The sequence below is a fragment of the Sinohyriopsis cumingii genome, chromosome 3 (assembly GCF_028554795.1).
Source record: "Sinohyriopsis cumingii isolate HCF-2022 chromosome 3, ASM2855479v2, whole genome shotgun sequence".
NCBI classification, from domain to species: domain Eukaryota; kingdom Metazoa; phylum Mollusca; class Bivalvia; order Unionida; family Unionidae; genus Sinohyriopsis; species Sinohyriopsis cumingii.
This window is the reverse complement of record NC_142963.1, coordinates 92,348,876-92,365,505: the sequence shown is the minus strand read 5'-3', so window position 1 is coordinate 92,365,505 and position 16,630 is coordinate 92,348,876. Positions and strand designations below refer to the sequence as shown.

At 36.3% G+C, this 16,630-nt stretch overlaps 1 protein-coding gene across 1 annotated transcript in view; it reads right to left on the bottom strand.

Moving 5' to 3' along the window:
* LOC149803283 (meteorin-like protein) overlaps positions 1–9,332 on the bottom strand; it is a 32,749-nt gene extending 23,417 nt beyond the window's left edge. Inside the window, exon 1 of the mRNA XM_089952967.1 lies at positions 8,903–9,332. Coding sequence (XP_089809093.1) covers positions 8,903–9,000 — 98 coding nt within the window. The 5' untranslated portion in view covers positions 9,001–9,332. The remainder of the gene's footprint in view (positions 1–8,902) is intronic.
* Positions 9,333–16,630: the final 7,298 nt, after the last annotated feature.

Here is a 16,630-nt window from a genome sequence, read left to right as displayed (position 1 = left end):
GCACCCCACCCCATCAATCATGTCAAAAATCGTATTGAGGTATAAAAAACTGGAGAAAGCCATACTTAAGTTTTGAAAAGAATTGCCCCCGTTACAGTTGCAATTCGGATTTTGTTTACACATCAAATGCTGCATATACTTCTGTGATCTTAAATATCTTTGACAATTTACTTAGAGATGAAATATAGCTGAACCTATCAGTTATAGATAAAACATATGTATTGTTAACTTTCAGTATCGTGTTAGCAATTTGTCAAAACATTGCAAAAGTTTAGAGGAAATCCATAATGCCAGCTACAGAAACCCGTTCCTTCACCAAGAACACGCGAATACAAGAAAATCTCATGGACAAAGAATCCGTGTCTGCAGGGAATCGGCGTTCGGACAGAAACCAATTCCCAACAGATTCCGTGTCATTATTGTTTATGCATCAACAAAGACACTGGTTATAAAACCTATACGTTTTTTTAATAAAAAAAAACGTACAGGCTAATTTAAATACTTCGGTTAATAACCCACCTCTTAGCCATGTGGATTTCTTATTTCCGTGTGGATTTTTCAAAGGTTGTAATTTAAGAGTGGGATTTCAAACACACAGATTTTAATAACCATAATTTGTGACAAATCTGCGCCAGTTATTTTTTTTCTTCTCTTTTTCTTATGGGAATAATTTTATTTAGTTCAATTTACAAGGAAGACATGTCTGAGAATGATTTTAGCAAGCCATCACAACAAGGTAAAGTTGTTAATTGTTTGAAATTGTTTTGTTAGACTCTTAACGTACATACACGTTGTCCGAGCTTGTTCGCGTAGGGATAATATCCAGAACTGGAGTAAATCGTCAGACAGTTAAAGCGTTTTCTTAGTGATGATGGTGCAGTGTGGCCTGAAAATTAATGGTCGACTTTAAAAACCGGTCAATTGGGCTGAAATAACAGGTGACACACACGAACTGTAATTAGCCAGGTAGGATGAGCTTAGTTAATCTGTTCGTATAATAACTTGTCAAAAACTTAACGTATCGGTTGATCTAGAAGTGCTCGGAATCGTATGCTAATGAGCGAGTCAGATACCGGCAAGAAACAATTTTCCTACATAGCATCTAAACTGGGATGGATTCTAGGTATAATCAGAAACCTTTCATACTGCTGTAGCTAACAAACCGACCGACGCGAAATGCGTTGATACAAGTTGTCGAATATGACTGAACATTTTCAATTCTGAAATTTAAGATTTATCTGTTACATAAATTAACACACTGCAATTACAGATCGCTGCAACAGTGTAAATCCTATTCCTTATGCAGGCTTACAAACACCCCATCCACATGAAGTTAAAGAAGCAGCGGGTAGTAACCTTAACAAAGTTGACCTTTGATAACATACTGGTCCTCTCTTTGATTAATGATACACTGGCTTCAGATAATAATCGCCATTTTCCTAGTAAGTTTCCTCTTTAAGATCACTTAAATCCAGTGCAGAGAACCTATTACCGATGAAATTGGCGGATTCCATAGTTGCCGAGCAAGGGCAGCGCGTGAGGGGTGGATAATACGGTGTAGGATTCGAAACTTTCACTTGCGGTTGTATATAATGAAAGCCAAATTCCTTTGTCACTATCATTAGTTTGGGTTTGTTTCATTCGCTTACCCAGTCTAAGGAATTACACGGATTAAATACGGTTCTTTTGCATCGGAAATGAAGGTAAATTGGAACTTGTACACAATAAGACGATTCTAACAACGGAGGAAAATCTATTCAGGTTGCGAGAAGGATAATTTCTCTATTGATCTAGATACAAGTGACAAGGAAATATTTATATATTCTGTCAACTTCGGTTTTAACGAAGCTTAATTGACTCCAGAGATCATATATTGATATGAATTTCGTAAAAATCGATTAAACAATATTAAGAATGTACTAGGTAATAGTCAATATTCTGTAGTATCAGATTTCGTCATAAACGCAGTTCACGGTACCTGTCCTGGAGGAAAATAAATGCTATGTAAGACTGATACTTTCGCGTCTGCCAGATATTATTTTACTATCAATTTTTCCTTATAATATAACTTTAATGATATATTCGTGGAAGAATGATCGACTGCGAATACAGCAAAATGAAAATTACGGCGAAAACTACTCGCTGTGCAATACGACTTTCTGATACCTTTAATCGTGGAAAAAAGACATAAGACTGCAGAGGAATAATATCGATTTATATCGCCGCACGCTTCCAGGTTTGGCGCGTGCAAAAATTAGAATAATTATGTGACCCAAGGACTGGAACATACTGACTCCACCCCACCCCTCTGAGGAATTTGTAAGTTCCAACAGTGTTGCAGGTTACTCGAGATATCAACTATCATTACTAGGTCACTTGTCTAAAATATATAATTTGCCTGAAGAGTGTAGTCGGATACCAACGACAAATGACAAAAGGTTTTGACAATGTCATGCACATGCCTTTGAAACTCTAATACCGGGAAAGAAAACGTCAGAATATATGAGAAACAAGAGACGCTCGACAGCCGAACAAAATTTCCAGGAATTCAAGATGAGACCATTTCTTCTTTATAAGTGTTGAGTGTTGAAACCATCTCTAATAAACTTAGGACCTTCACATTAGCCACTGTGGTATCCGGTATCCATATTGAATGTAATAAGATCGGCAACATTTTCATTTAGGACAAATCAGACACCGCATGTTGATATGACCATACATCAGAGAGAATTAGTAACACGATTTTCAATACCTTCATTGTGACAGCAAAATGTGAGGTCAAATCAGTACCATTTTCATTCATGTTGATAAGACAATCACTTCTGGAGGAGGGATGGCAGAATTTTCAAGATGACCGCCACCTTGTTCATTTAGGACAAACTCGACATCATAATTTTTTGTTGTTGTGAAAACCCTATGTTGAATTCATCATCCATTCAAGATAAGTAGCACTAACATGATTTTCAAGATGGCCGCTGTGATGGCCATATTGCTTGTCAGGGCAGCACTATTTTAATTTAGGACCAAAGTAAACCATGAGATAAATATGTGTGTGTAAAGTTTCAAGGTATCTTCCGAGTAGTTTAGAGGCGAAGCGATCACAAACGTGTTAACAGAAGGACGGACAACAGCTATATTGGACAATTAATATCAACCCAATTTTTAAAATTTAGAACCAATCAGGCATCATATGATGTCTTTTAGTAAAAACCCATATTGATATGATCATCCATGCATGAGGAGTAGCGATAACAATGTTTTCAAGATGGCCGCTGTGGCGGCCATACTGGATTTCCGAACATCATCATTTTCATTTAGGATCAGCTAGTCAATGGAATGAATGTGCGTGTCAAGTTTCACATACGGATGGATGACTGACAATAAACTATCCCATAAGCTCTTCAGGACGACGACCAGAAGATCTAAAAATGCATTAAATTTTGATACTGTGCCTTGTTCATGATATCGCATTCCAAAAACATATTCCAGAGCTAAATAAGAAAGCGTACGGAAGGAAGGTTGTATCGATATTTGCTTGTAATGTTTATGTTGCAGGCACAACATTATGTAAATCAATAATTTGTTGCGTGGAAGGTGGTGAATCATAGATATAATGACAAATAACCAAAACCACTCTAGGAAAGCTCATGCCAAATAACCACTCCTGACAGGCTAATGGCAAATAACCACTCTCGGTCTGTTAATATTAGTTAACTACTCTAAGCACAACGCTGCCATATAACCACTTAAGGCAGGCTAATGCCAAATAATCAATCTAGAGTGTATATATATAAGAAAATACAAAATGTAAAAAAGAAGAAGGTATCAAAAAAGTTCAATAACAGCAAAAATGCATATCAAAATTTGTTGATATTAGTATGAAAAACAATAAGTTAATAAAAATATGTCAGGCAAGAATCCATAAGAATCATCATAATAAGTCTCGAACAAAATATAATATATAGCTCAACATTTTAAATAAGTATGTAATGATATGAATATTGCAAAATAATTTCTTAGTTTAGATTACCTGGGCTATAAACTTAATAACTTGTATTCATCTTTTTAAATAGCCCAATCTGCCGACGTATCCATCTTCAACCTTAATTTCTTACACTGTCGATTAGAGTTATTGCACTGACTAACGCGTTGCAACACCTTCGCAATGATTCCTCGTTGCCCTTTTTGTACCAATTGAATAGGATTTCGCCAATACCCGAACAACCCGTTATTTGACAAGCATGACTCCAATCGGATAATGGGATATATTTTATAATCAGCACAAAGGTAAACAGTCATTTTGGTTTCTGAAGAAAGGCACAGGTATTGTCCAGCGAAAATTTCTCGAGCTGTTTTGACAAAGTGGAAAATCTTCTTCCAGTGCAAATATTTATTTTCTTTAAATTTAGTTATCATCAAAAGCCGCGCGTATTAACATTAACGTCATTAAGTGCATTTACAATAACGTCATTAAGTGTATTTATTCTCACTAGAAGATATAATTACTGATCCGCAATTTAAAGACATGCATGTTTTTCTCAATCGAAAAAAAATCTTTAGAACAAACTTGTGATAGATCAGCATGGTTTAAACTTTTGTCTCAGTAACACAAAGAATTTACGTGCTTAAACACCCGATAAAAACGTTAGCTCTTACGAGTTCTATTATTTTTGTAAAATAGTTGTTTTCCATTGATGAATCAAACATGGACATAATTGAAAACTGTTTTCTTTTTCTTCTTAATAGCGGGACGTAAAGAAAGTCATTTTTCACTGAGAGGATACGAAATCATATGAAGGCAAGGTGAGTTTGTCTTGAATTTTTTTTGCAAGTGGCGAATGTTTGGGTCTGGACATATTATGCCATCTAAAACAGGGCATCTCTTCGCCACATCAGATTTGTGTGGAGTCTTTTTTTTAAAAAAATAGGTCATATTTTAAGTGAATGCGATGGTCCCCAATTTTAACAGAAGAACCTAGGTTCGCTACTTCGTTGGTGGTATTTAAAAAGATGACAGACTGTAAGCAAATACATGGAGTTTTCTATGATCTGGTTTAGAAAATCCTATTTACAATGCTATTATATGAAAACTGGTTATTTTTGTAACGTCCTTAGAAAGGAAAAAAGTATCCTGTTAATAGCATGACTCTGGACATTGCCGCATTTAGATACTCGAAATAGCATGTTACTCCACTTTACTGATCGTGAAAAGTTGCAATTTTATTCATTCTACCGGTATATAGTATTGGTTATTCGTAACGTTTTCCTACAAACCTTGTTTACTGTACATGCTCTCAATCAAAAACAGCATACATTTTACGTCACAATTTGTACTTTAAAAAGACAGTATCTACATTATGCAAAGTACCGTATGTCTCCCAATACTTATCCGATTTCCTTCAATCAGAACTGGGGTTAATGATTCATGAGAAAAACTATACAATCACAATTAAAGAAATATGAACAGTAACATACTTTTTTTTAAAAACCGTACCTACGAAATTATGTAAAGTTATTTCGATGGCATCTCGACAATTAAAGGATAAATAGATGGAATCTGTCAAAGCCATGTACAATTTGGTGTCGACGACATCATATAGAGATCGTGCAAACAATGAAAGAGCAAAGTCAGCGAACATTTAAAAGGGAGATCGGGTTATCAACAGATCTAAGGTTACCAGTGTGTCTCAAAAAATAACTGACGTAGCTCCTGTTATTTGGTTTCTCAAAAAGAAACTATTTTCATTATGCTAAATGATTACTAAGTTTGAGCCCCCCTCCACAAAGATATAATGTTAACGGCTCGGTTTTCATCCTCACACCATCTCCATACGTCATGCTTAAACCTGTGTAAAATAAAAAGTGCGTTTCCTATTGCACTGAATTTAAAATTAGGGTAGGAAGCTTTTTTTTTTTTCATTTTACAATGGGGAAAATGCTAGGGTAGGCAATGAGGTATATATATATATATATATATATATATATATATATATATATATATATATATATATATATAAGCATTCAGATTCACCATTTGCTCTCTGCATGTAAATAAAAACATTTTGTAACCCAAATTAATTTCTTATAAATTAATAATTGACCAGAAAAAAGGTTCATTTATTTTAAAATATTTTTCTTACACTCTTATTTACTCACGTCCAGTGAGTAGTGCCTCGCACATTTTTAAAATATATATCTGACAGTGTTGCACCTTGAGCAGGGGATCGCGGGGCTCCCGCAAATTGTTTGTCGTTTGTACCCCCAATTCTTGACCCTGTGCTCCTACACCATTTCTTTAACGCATGTCCATCCACATCTGTGTGGCAGTAGCAATAATTTGGCCAAATTTCGCTCAAGTTAATAAATACTCTAAGATGGCAATGCATATTCATTTAAAATAATGTGTTTGGCATTGAAAATATTCAAAGTGTTGCAGTCGGACGATTTGTAGGACACATAGTACTAATTGTATGGAAAAATGGGAGCCAGCCTGGAAATGGGTGAACATAAAATAGAGTATATCTGGGTTTGGGTGGTCAGGATTGGTCGATAATGAAAGTTACTTTGAGGGAAAATAATCTTTTGAGAGTTTATCCTAGTTGCAACTTAAACAAAAAGAAACAATGTTTTCTTGATGGAATTACAGTCATTTAACAGTCTTGAGTTTGGAACATTCATTACTGAAATTAGCATTTGACTCTTTGGTACAGAACTGAAAGTACATGTTTCAAACACATGTAGGTCCACAAAATGCCGCGGCTCATATACTTTTCTCTACACAGAAACTGTCATCCAGGTTTCATCTACACTGATAAATATCGGTTTGATCATGAACACACAGAAACGTAATGTCATTGAATTTTTAATATCATGGTGTTTGCATAGGTTTACTATCGGAACTGAATTAGTACCGCGAGTCCTGTAATGTAAAGGCTTTGACGCACATAACTGTAATTCATTTTCGAGGTTAAAAGCACACCCACGGCTTCAAAATTGTAACTTATGTTGTGGTTGAATTGACCGGAAAAGCTACAACATTTATGCAAATACACAAGCTGTCATTTAATTAATGATTTATTCATCTGAAAAGAAAATTAAGTAAGAAATCATGGGCATTTATTATAATAAACGTTCGTAGCAAAGAGTGAGTACCAATGTTTAAATAAGAGCAAGATCCGGAACGTAAAATTGCATGGTGCAGCTCATTTCACGTTAAACATATTCAAACATGTTACACAGGGGCCTAGCAACCATATAGCTTGAGTATGCAAAGCATAGGGGCCCACGACTAAAATTTTTACACTGTAGATTAGGCAGGGGCCCGTCGGTAAGCTTTGCATAGGGGCTCAAATATCATAGCAACGCTACAGGGGCTCGTATCGTTGCTTACAGTCATACAAAAAGTGTATTATTGTATATATGTATGATTGACAGTTACATTGTAAACAACGATGCGAGCCCTTGTGAGCTACGCCACTGATATTTAAGTTTTTCACGAGTTACTTGAGCTTATGATAAAACGTTTATTGCAATAATGTACGAGTCCAAGGGAAATAGGGTATTACAGTGTAGACGACAAACATTTAGGGTGAAATAACTGGGAGCAAGTAAGATTTACTCATTTTAGTAACACTACTTGCGCATTATATAATACATTTTTCCCTTTCAAATATTGTGTGTCCCCCATGCCTGAAGGGTGGGGGACATAATGTCATTTTCCCTTGGGATGTAGGTGCAGCACAATATCACGTACAAACAACATTTTTCTCAAGTTCATAAAAAAAGAAAAATGACATTATACCTTAAAAAGCAAAACAATTATACGATTAAAATGCAAATCCTACATTTTAAATAATTAGAACAGTTATTTTATTTTTTTTAAAAATTAAATGCCGACCTGACAGCGTATGATTATTTCAAAAGCTCTTTTCTTTACGGATGTCAAGAATATTGTTTTGACAACTGCTGACACTTCATGGAGTTAACAGTAGTGTAAAAGATTTCTTTTGGAAAGAAAAACAAATACGGATACAATAAAATTGTTATATTTTTCAATGATCTGGAGAATTTTTTGGCTGCAAGATACTTTGTTTGATTTGCTTTGAGTTCTTTTTATATAGTTTTTTATAAACTTTTTTTTTTAAATAACAAAACCTACATAACACTGGCATGTACCACAAACAAAACTGCAGACGAAAACGTTACGGATAATCCATATTGTACAGTTTTGTCTGATATAAACTAGAGTACAAGAAAACGTTACGGATAATCCATATTGTACAATTTTGTCTCATATAAACTAGAGTACAAGAAAACGTTACGGATAATCCATATTGTACAGTTTTGTCTCATATAAACTAGAGTACACGAAACGTTACGTCTGCTTTATACCAGCATTCACCTAAGAAACCGACCATTTAATTTTAGCGGATTTAAAAGCAAAACATACACCCTAAAACAGTTTGAAAAAAATATTCCTATTCTGGTTGGTTGAATTTTTAAAATTTTTTTTCATATCTACGACATTAATTGAATTTTTTTCATATTGAGAAAATTTGTTATAATACCCCCCCCCAAAAAAAAAAAACATTCTGGTTTGAAAGAAAAGCTCCTCCCCCACCAATTCTCAACCGTGAAAATTACAAACGTCGGTCCCTAATCTTTCTACATGTACTACACGTTTAAAACTTGTCACAAACATGTGGAACATAGCGAGGTCTCAAAACACGAAACACAGGTCTATCTAATGTATTTGGGCTGGTTTCACTATATGTGAGGCAAGCGCGGTACATTAGTAATAAATTTAGCATAGCATACGACAAGTGACACACGACGTTCAGTTGTAAATTTGATTCCAAGTAAGTGCTTTCATTTTGAGCACACCTGTTTAATACTGACTTACCTGACCGTACAGTCACACGAATTACAGCTCTCTTGAGTGCTGATCTCCACTGCCCAGAGCAACAGATAGAGTCCAGAAAGTAAGTAGGAAATCATCATAGTCGGTCGCTCTGTTTATCATCCTTTTTCGAACTCTCCATCCGAATCTTAACATCAACACAAGTCAAAGCACGCCATAGCCATATATATTTACTGTACCGCTGTACGTGTTTTTTCGATTGCAGTACATGGTGTCTCTCGCTCATCGAAATAAAACAATATTGTTCAGTTCAGATCAAAACTAACAGTACATCCGAAAACTGAATCGTCTCTAATTAGTACAACAAACTGGCGAGCAGGACTAATTCATGAGCAGAGGTTTGACAGCAGACACAATCGCTTAATTTGCAGGCGTGTGGTTGGGTCGGCCAGTTTACTGTAATACCATTCTCTCCGCCAATCAGACCGTTCGGTGACACGCGTTCACAAGGTTCAGCAGTTGGAATAGTCTACTCCAAAATGTGGGGGTACATTGGAATAAATCAGAATATATTTGATGAAGTTGGAATAAATAAATTAAACAACACAACAAGAAAACATCAAAGAAAGAGTCAAAAAGACAGAGAACGCCATGTAATAGACAAATGTATGTATGTATGTATGTATGTATGGATGTGGTTTCACGGCATGTCAACAACGCCGATGAAATATTAAGTTTTTAAATATGTAAAGAATAAGAATTGCAAACAGAAGTTTAGAGATACATAATTCCTTCCAAAATAAACGTAAACAGGAAAACCCACAAAAATAGATCCAACGTAATGATATTACAATTCTTTATAAGGTATAGAAAATAAACAATCAAAAAGGTTTTTAAAAAAATCTATTAGTAAATATTAATAATCCTTAAAATACAGGGTCAAACGTTTTTACAGACCGCATTAAAAAAAAATTAAATCACTTCATAAAACATCGGTTCCAGATAGTCATCCCACTTTTAAGAATGTGCTCCACACTGTCAGTTAACGTTGGCAAGAAAAGAAGAGACGGATAGAACACACACACACACACACACACGCGCGCGCTTAAACGTAAACATTAGTTTCATACTGAAGCAGATAAATCATTACAGAATATGACTAAGGAAGACCATGTGAAGTCATACTGGGCAGATTTTAAAAGGGAAAATAAAAAAAGGAAAGAACTACGATTGTGGCTGTCAGAGCGATATAGCTTTTATCTTGCTCGATTGCCACCAACAGTTCGCACAAGATTATTATTTTTCGCTAAAATGAATAGTGAGTAAACTATATTTTATACGACACGTATTTAACTATATACGATACGTATATAACTATATTTTTACGACACGTATGTACTATATTTTATGCGACACGTATATAATTACATTTTCACGACACGTATACAACCATATTTTATTCAGTTCCCTTAATTGTAGTCTCACTGATTAACATAGTAATTGATTTCTGATATACAGCCCAGGAGGCCAGACGTACCTTCCGCTTCAGCAGGTATTTTCTCTGTACATTTATTTGAAGGAGAGCATTTTACGGTACATTAACTCAGATCGTTTCTACCTACACATTGTCTCTGTTAAGGACATGTAACGATCATCCCTGAAAAAAAAAAGATACGTCAGTGACACGCGCCCATAGACTACACGAAGCATGTTATTTTCACCAGTGAACATCAAAACCTTGTATAAAATGAAACTACAGGCAAACTAGCGTGTCCTTCTTTCATCATAAACATTCTAAAGTCAGTGGCGTACTAAGGGTAAATGGCGCCCGGGCCAGTGGCGTAAATGGCACACAGGGCGACGATGAAGGTCCAAAGGGCCAGAATACTAGTCCCGAAGGGCCGAAACCGAGGGAGGGTTCTTGTGACGGGACTAGATACATCTCTTTCTACTGACACTATTGCCAAAAGTTTAACCTTGACTGACGCATGGTCGAAGATAGACGTCTTTTTTAACGTATTAGTAGTGCACAGGCGATAGTACAGATATTACAGATCGATAGCCGGATCCCTCTCGCTTGCTGTGAAAGAGGATTAGCGGGGTGTTTGGTTCACCGATTGATACAGTAGCAGTTTGTTAATGAAGCACACGCGGACAGCAGAAATGAGTTTGCAAATTCTTGTTATACGGGTGCGTTTTGTAATTTGACCAAAGGTCGGAATTCAAAGTAACAAATTTACAAATACACAATTTTGGTCATTTTCGAAAAACAAAAAATTATCTACTGCTCTGGAGCCCCAAGACCTTAGACGCCCGGAGTAAGCGCCCCATTCGCCCCCTTTAGAACACTACTATTTAAAAGTTAGTGTCCATTAGCAGAATTACTCACATTTTGACATTATGTGCTCAATGAAATATCAAAAAAACTAAATCTTACTTTCTATAGTATCGGTAACATGTGCACCTGTGTCATTTTTTCTGTGATCTGTGCACCTACCGGTAATCTTAGCGCCTGATTTTGTACAGTATTTGCATGATGTGTCTTATTTTTGTTAATTTTTGTCTTTTTGTTGCTTTTTTTTTCGGTTTTACTCAATTTCTCAGCACATGACAAACCATATATGGTGGCCAGGACCTTTGGTATAGGACAAACCCAGGACCCCCCCCCCCCACCCCCCAAGAACAACCGATCAACGGGAAGCTACTGGCAAGTATTCTTACATACCAACGTTGGACCAGAATCCACGGGGACAAAGGTGAGAAGTGAGAGATATGTAAAGACAAGCGCCTAGGATCACTCGGCCACCCGGGTGTCCCAATAATGTTTGTGCGACTTTGTGTATTTTTTCCCCCTTCAAATGGTTATTAATTGGGAAAAGGTCGTCTAGATATAGCAGAAAGAGAAAATCTATCTGCACAGCTTTAATGGTTTTTTTCAGGAGATTCATTTATCAGCAAATTCGAGTTCCACCCTAAAGGGTCATTGCTCAATTGTATGCAGATAGATGCCATTCGCCTCAGCTATTTACAAAATCAGTCTTGACCTAGAAATTGCCAATGCATGGAACTATTTTTTCCATTTGCAACCTCTCAGTCAATCCTACTGTCAATGCAATCGTAGAAATGGGCCAGGCAGTCAGAATAGATTGCACATTCTTTCTTGCAAACAAATTTCTGGCCCAAAAAGTTTTTGATTTTTTTCTGTAAATTACTGCGCCGACATAAAAAGGTATATTTTTGTCGCGCAGAAATAACAGAGGTGGTCCGAATGGTGACTTCGGTGAAATGCATGCTATCAAAGACGTAATAACGCTTAAGGACTTGATCAAAAACTGTTTTATGTACTAAATTACCGTTTTTAAAGAATACGATATACACCGAGATTTGTCAAATTTTAAATTATTGTACTCCTATAATTGTGAAAGGCAATTAGATTTCATTTACCGGGAATGAAAAGCCAATATCTGTGTTAAAAGTACCGTTAGAAACTAATCAATCAACCAACAACGAATTACCAAAGCCATTAACTCCTTTGATCTAGACTCTGCTGGTTGTATGCGTGACGTCATTCCCAGACTGAGATGACTATTGATTACTGTGTTAACCGCATGACCAGTTCAAATGAAAATAAAGTAGTTTTTTCGGGGTGGGGATGGGTGGGTGTTGCGCAGCATACAGTCAAGCGAGTGATCATAAACAGAAAAAGGGTAATTGTTTTCTTTTTCTAAAGAAGAAAAAAGTGATAAAATACGAATTTACCAGTTATTATGTATCCAAAAAGGAACTATTGTTACGAATTCATGGTCTTAAAATAAGTAGGAAAGAGCACAAATGAACAAGATTTGTATAAAGTATGTGCCTAACATAAAAAAGTCGTATGCCTGCAAGATCAAACTCAATCTTACCAGTCTCTGGCCGAGTGGTCTAAAGCGCTCTTCGTTACGGATCACTGCCATCTCACCTCTGTCTGCGGCGGTTCGAGTCTAAGATTCAGCCAATGTGGGTATGTGAGAAAGCTTGCCAGTAGCTTCTCGAGGGTCGGTGGTTCTTTCCGGGGTTTTCCCGGGTTCTTCCTCCACCATTAATACTGGCCGCCATGTATAGCCTGTCTTGTGCTGAAAAATGGCGTTAAACCCCACAACAACAACAACAACCAGTCTCTGATTCTTGTCTATTATTTTATTAACGACATTAAGGGAGTTGTGATCACTGAATACCACAGTCGGAGAAGGAGCTGAACTAACATACACTTCAAAGTGTTGCAAGGCCAATAATTAGAGCCTAACATTTCTCAATCGTGGAATAATTTCGCTGGTGTTTGTTCAATTAAAACAAAAATAGCACCCTGTCATCTTCGCTAGCCAAGGTTCCGATATGATAACCCTTTCTACACCTTTACGTTTCGAGCAGATATTTATGTGCTTCAGATCTGTGAATTTCATTCAATGCGGCGCAAGCCACCGCATCCAATCAAAATTAAATTGTTCAAATTTTAACACTGTTCTTACATTATCGAGACAGCTGGAGCGCACAACTTGAATGGACTGATAAATAAGCAATTTTTCACTGCTGGTCCATGTTTGCACAAATACCTTTCACTCAAATAGACATGTCATGGCTTCCGTCTGGTATATAGTCATACTTTCTATGTTAAACTTACAAAGTATCCTTTTTAGGTCAATTGCCTTCACCATTTTCGGCCGATGTACAATACACCACGCTGATGGTTTTATGCATTACATACTGAGGGAGGCAACTCATGAAATCCAATAGATGTCGCTAGGACAAAGCACTAATATATCTGTTCGATCCACCAATATGTAGATAGGGTTATCACACTGGAACTTTGGATAGCGAAGATGAGCATCCTGGATGATCCACACTATTGTCGTCTTCCTCTGTCAATATTCCACTAACCTTTACACCACTTGCAACAACTGACATTTTAAATGAATGACTAAAATATGAAGCTTAAAGAAATAATCGGCACTGCGAATTCAGAAATAGCCTCGCCTTTAAATACTATAACTTTAACTTAATCGTTTTCTACGACATGTCCTTAAAAACTAACAAAAGCACTGCAAAGTCACTTTTACTTAAATTTAATGTCAAATTTGCATCAATGAGTCGATCAAAGAACTTTAGAATGGTTTCCAATTTGTCTTTCCAGGTGTCGCTCTAGAATATGACGTCATCGATGCAAGCGTCACAATTACCTTATTTGTACCGTATTTATAGGTTACTGTATTTGTATGGGAAAATATGAACGAGTTTTGGGATGGAATACTGCACGACCTTGGGAGTACAGTATATCCTTCCGACAGAACGAGTTCATATTTTCCCATACAAATGCAGTAACCTTTTTATTATATGCTCATTTTTTTATTCTACCTAAAGTTTAATTATATAAACACAATACACTACAAGAAACAACGTAAATGAATGTATGCCGCATTCCAAACTAAATACAACAAGCGCATATTCATCATTACACAAATCAACGTTATTACTGCGCACATAACTCCGCCCAGATAAATTTGAACTTAGTCGCGCCTCGACATAACTTTCGAAAGAAAATGGCGTGTCTAGTTAAAATTGTAATTTGGAGTCATATTGTAAATGAATGTGCATTGCAACAACTTTTCCATTTGATCAGGAATGAACAAATTTTGGTATTTTTCTCGATTCTAGGAAATTTCGTGATTATAGACTGGATTTGTATGTGACGATTCCACATGAAATAATTGAGATTTTATAAGCTAGGGAGAAGTGTGTTGACTTCTGCAGATGTGTTTCTGTTTCTGTCATTGAATGTCTGAAATCATAATGTGGGAAGAATATGAAGTCTTTCAATCGCAATTATCAAAAAGACGCTGTGGAATTTAATGCTTATTTCATTTTGAGTGCAGTAAGGAGGCTGCAATTGCACTTATCATCGAAATTACAGCACAATTTCGAAATGTGTAATCCAGATTGAAAACCTATGATATGGCTCATGTAATTCGGATTTGCAGAATTAAGAAAATACATTTTGAGGAAATTCAGGATGTAAAACTGTAAGTATATTTTATTTTGCCATTCTTATCACCAGCTAAAGAAGAGAGTATATGACTGGTTACTTGTATGTTATTTGTAAGGACCTTATCTTGTGTCTGTTATATAATGTAGCTAGCCTAAATCCGTAACATTGTATCAACGCGGAATGTGCCAAAGCAGCTGGTATGTGGCAGTCCACGAAACGTCTGTTTGAGTTCATTCAGAAACAAATTTAAACAACCACAACGTAAAGAGCCTCTTACGCGAGTGTACATGATTTGTGTACAAATCAGAAAGTGCTGGCGTCTGCGTCCATTGTTTGTTTACAATAGAAAGTAGTTCCTTTATGCACGTGAATGCTATATGTGTATTGTCGCGCGAGTTCAGTATCGGGTACTATTGAACGATTCTGACAATGTAATGTTAACGGGGGAAAAATGAGCATATAATAAGTTATAATATTCATCAAACGCGCGAATGTACAAGGTGAACCTTTATCCCGAATGGCATTACCTCACATTGGTAAAGTCTAACTGGAGTTACGAATGCTGATATTTCATTTGCTCTTTCAGTAAGTACAGTCTGCCAGAATTCCTTCAGAAGATTAAACTTGGTGACATGTTTTACATTTCTGATTCCGTCAATGCAGTGATCGACTCTGGGTATTGGAAATGAATATGTGTTGTTCTTTGTCTTGTTGGAACATCTGGAAACAGGTCATCCTATTCACTTAATACCTATTTTAATTCAGTCTTCTTTTGTGGCAGTAGATGAGAAAGCTTTTGGTCCAGATTGTCTAATATTTCCAATTTGCGACGATTAGTCCGATTACATGTCTTCATTTAAATCCTCACTGTGTGGGACAGGTACAACTAAACTGACTGAATAATTTACAGGGCTCTCTCCATCATACCATTTGGTATCTTCTGATTGGGTTTTCCTACCATTTGACAAATATGATAAGACCTACGATACTTAGAAACATCACTTTTAATTTTCGGCCAATAAAAATAATTTAAGATCTTGTGATAAGTCTCATTGACACCTAAATGAATCCCCATGGGAGTTTCATAGGCTAGACTAAAGATTTTCTGACTGTATTACTTAAGAACAATAATTTGGTAGCTTACTATAGCTTACTGACCACTCATCGCTAGGGGATATGTCAGGTGATCCTACACTTTATCATGCGGACCCCAGTTTTCAGAAAACAACTATTTGGTACTTGTGTGGCTTCATTTTCGCTAATAGTCCTCTGAAAATACAATATATCTCAGGATCTTGTTCCTGTGAGACAACTAGAGACAACTACTGATTGGCGTTTTTCCCCTGGTTAGAATAAAGATAATGATTGGTTATAAAGGATCAATGTGATCAATATCTTTTGAATGATCCATACTAGTAATAAAAGACCTCATCAAAATACACCATCAAAAAAACCTCATCAAGAGACTGACCCATAAATGTGTCAGCTAAATGAATAACATGCTCAGCAACATTATTCTCAGGAGCTGTTTTCGCCATAGCTCTAGGAACTGCACACTTTGTATATAAACCGGGGATTTCAATTTAAATATGATTAACTCTTTGATCCAAGCAAGTCTTATCATTTAGAAGTATATTAACCACAACCATATCCCCTAGTAACAAATGAACACCCTCAAGGGACAATGAAGTCTCCACTCCTACGCCATGAGTCCTGAGACTAAGTCTGGTGAAAAATGTACACAATGG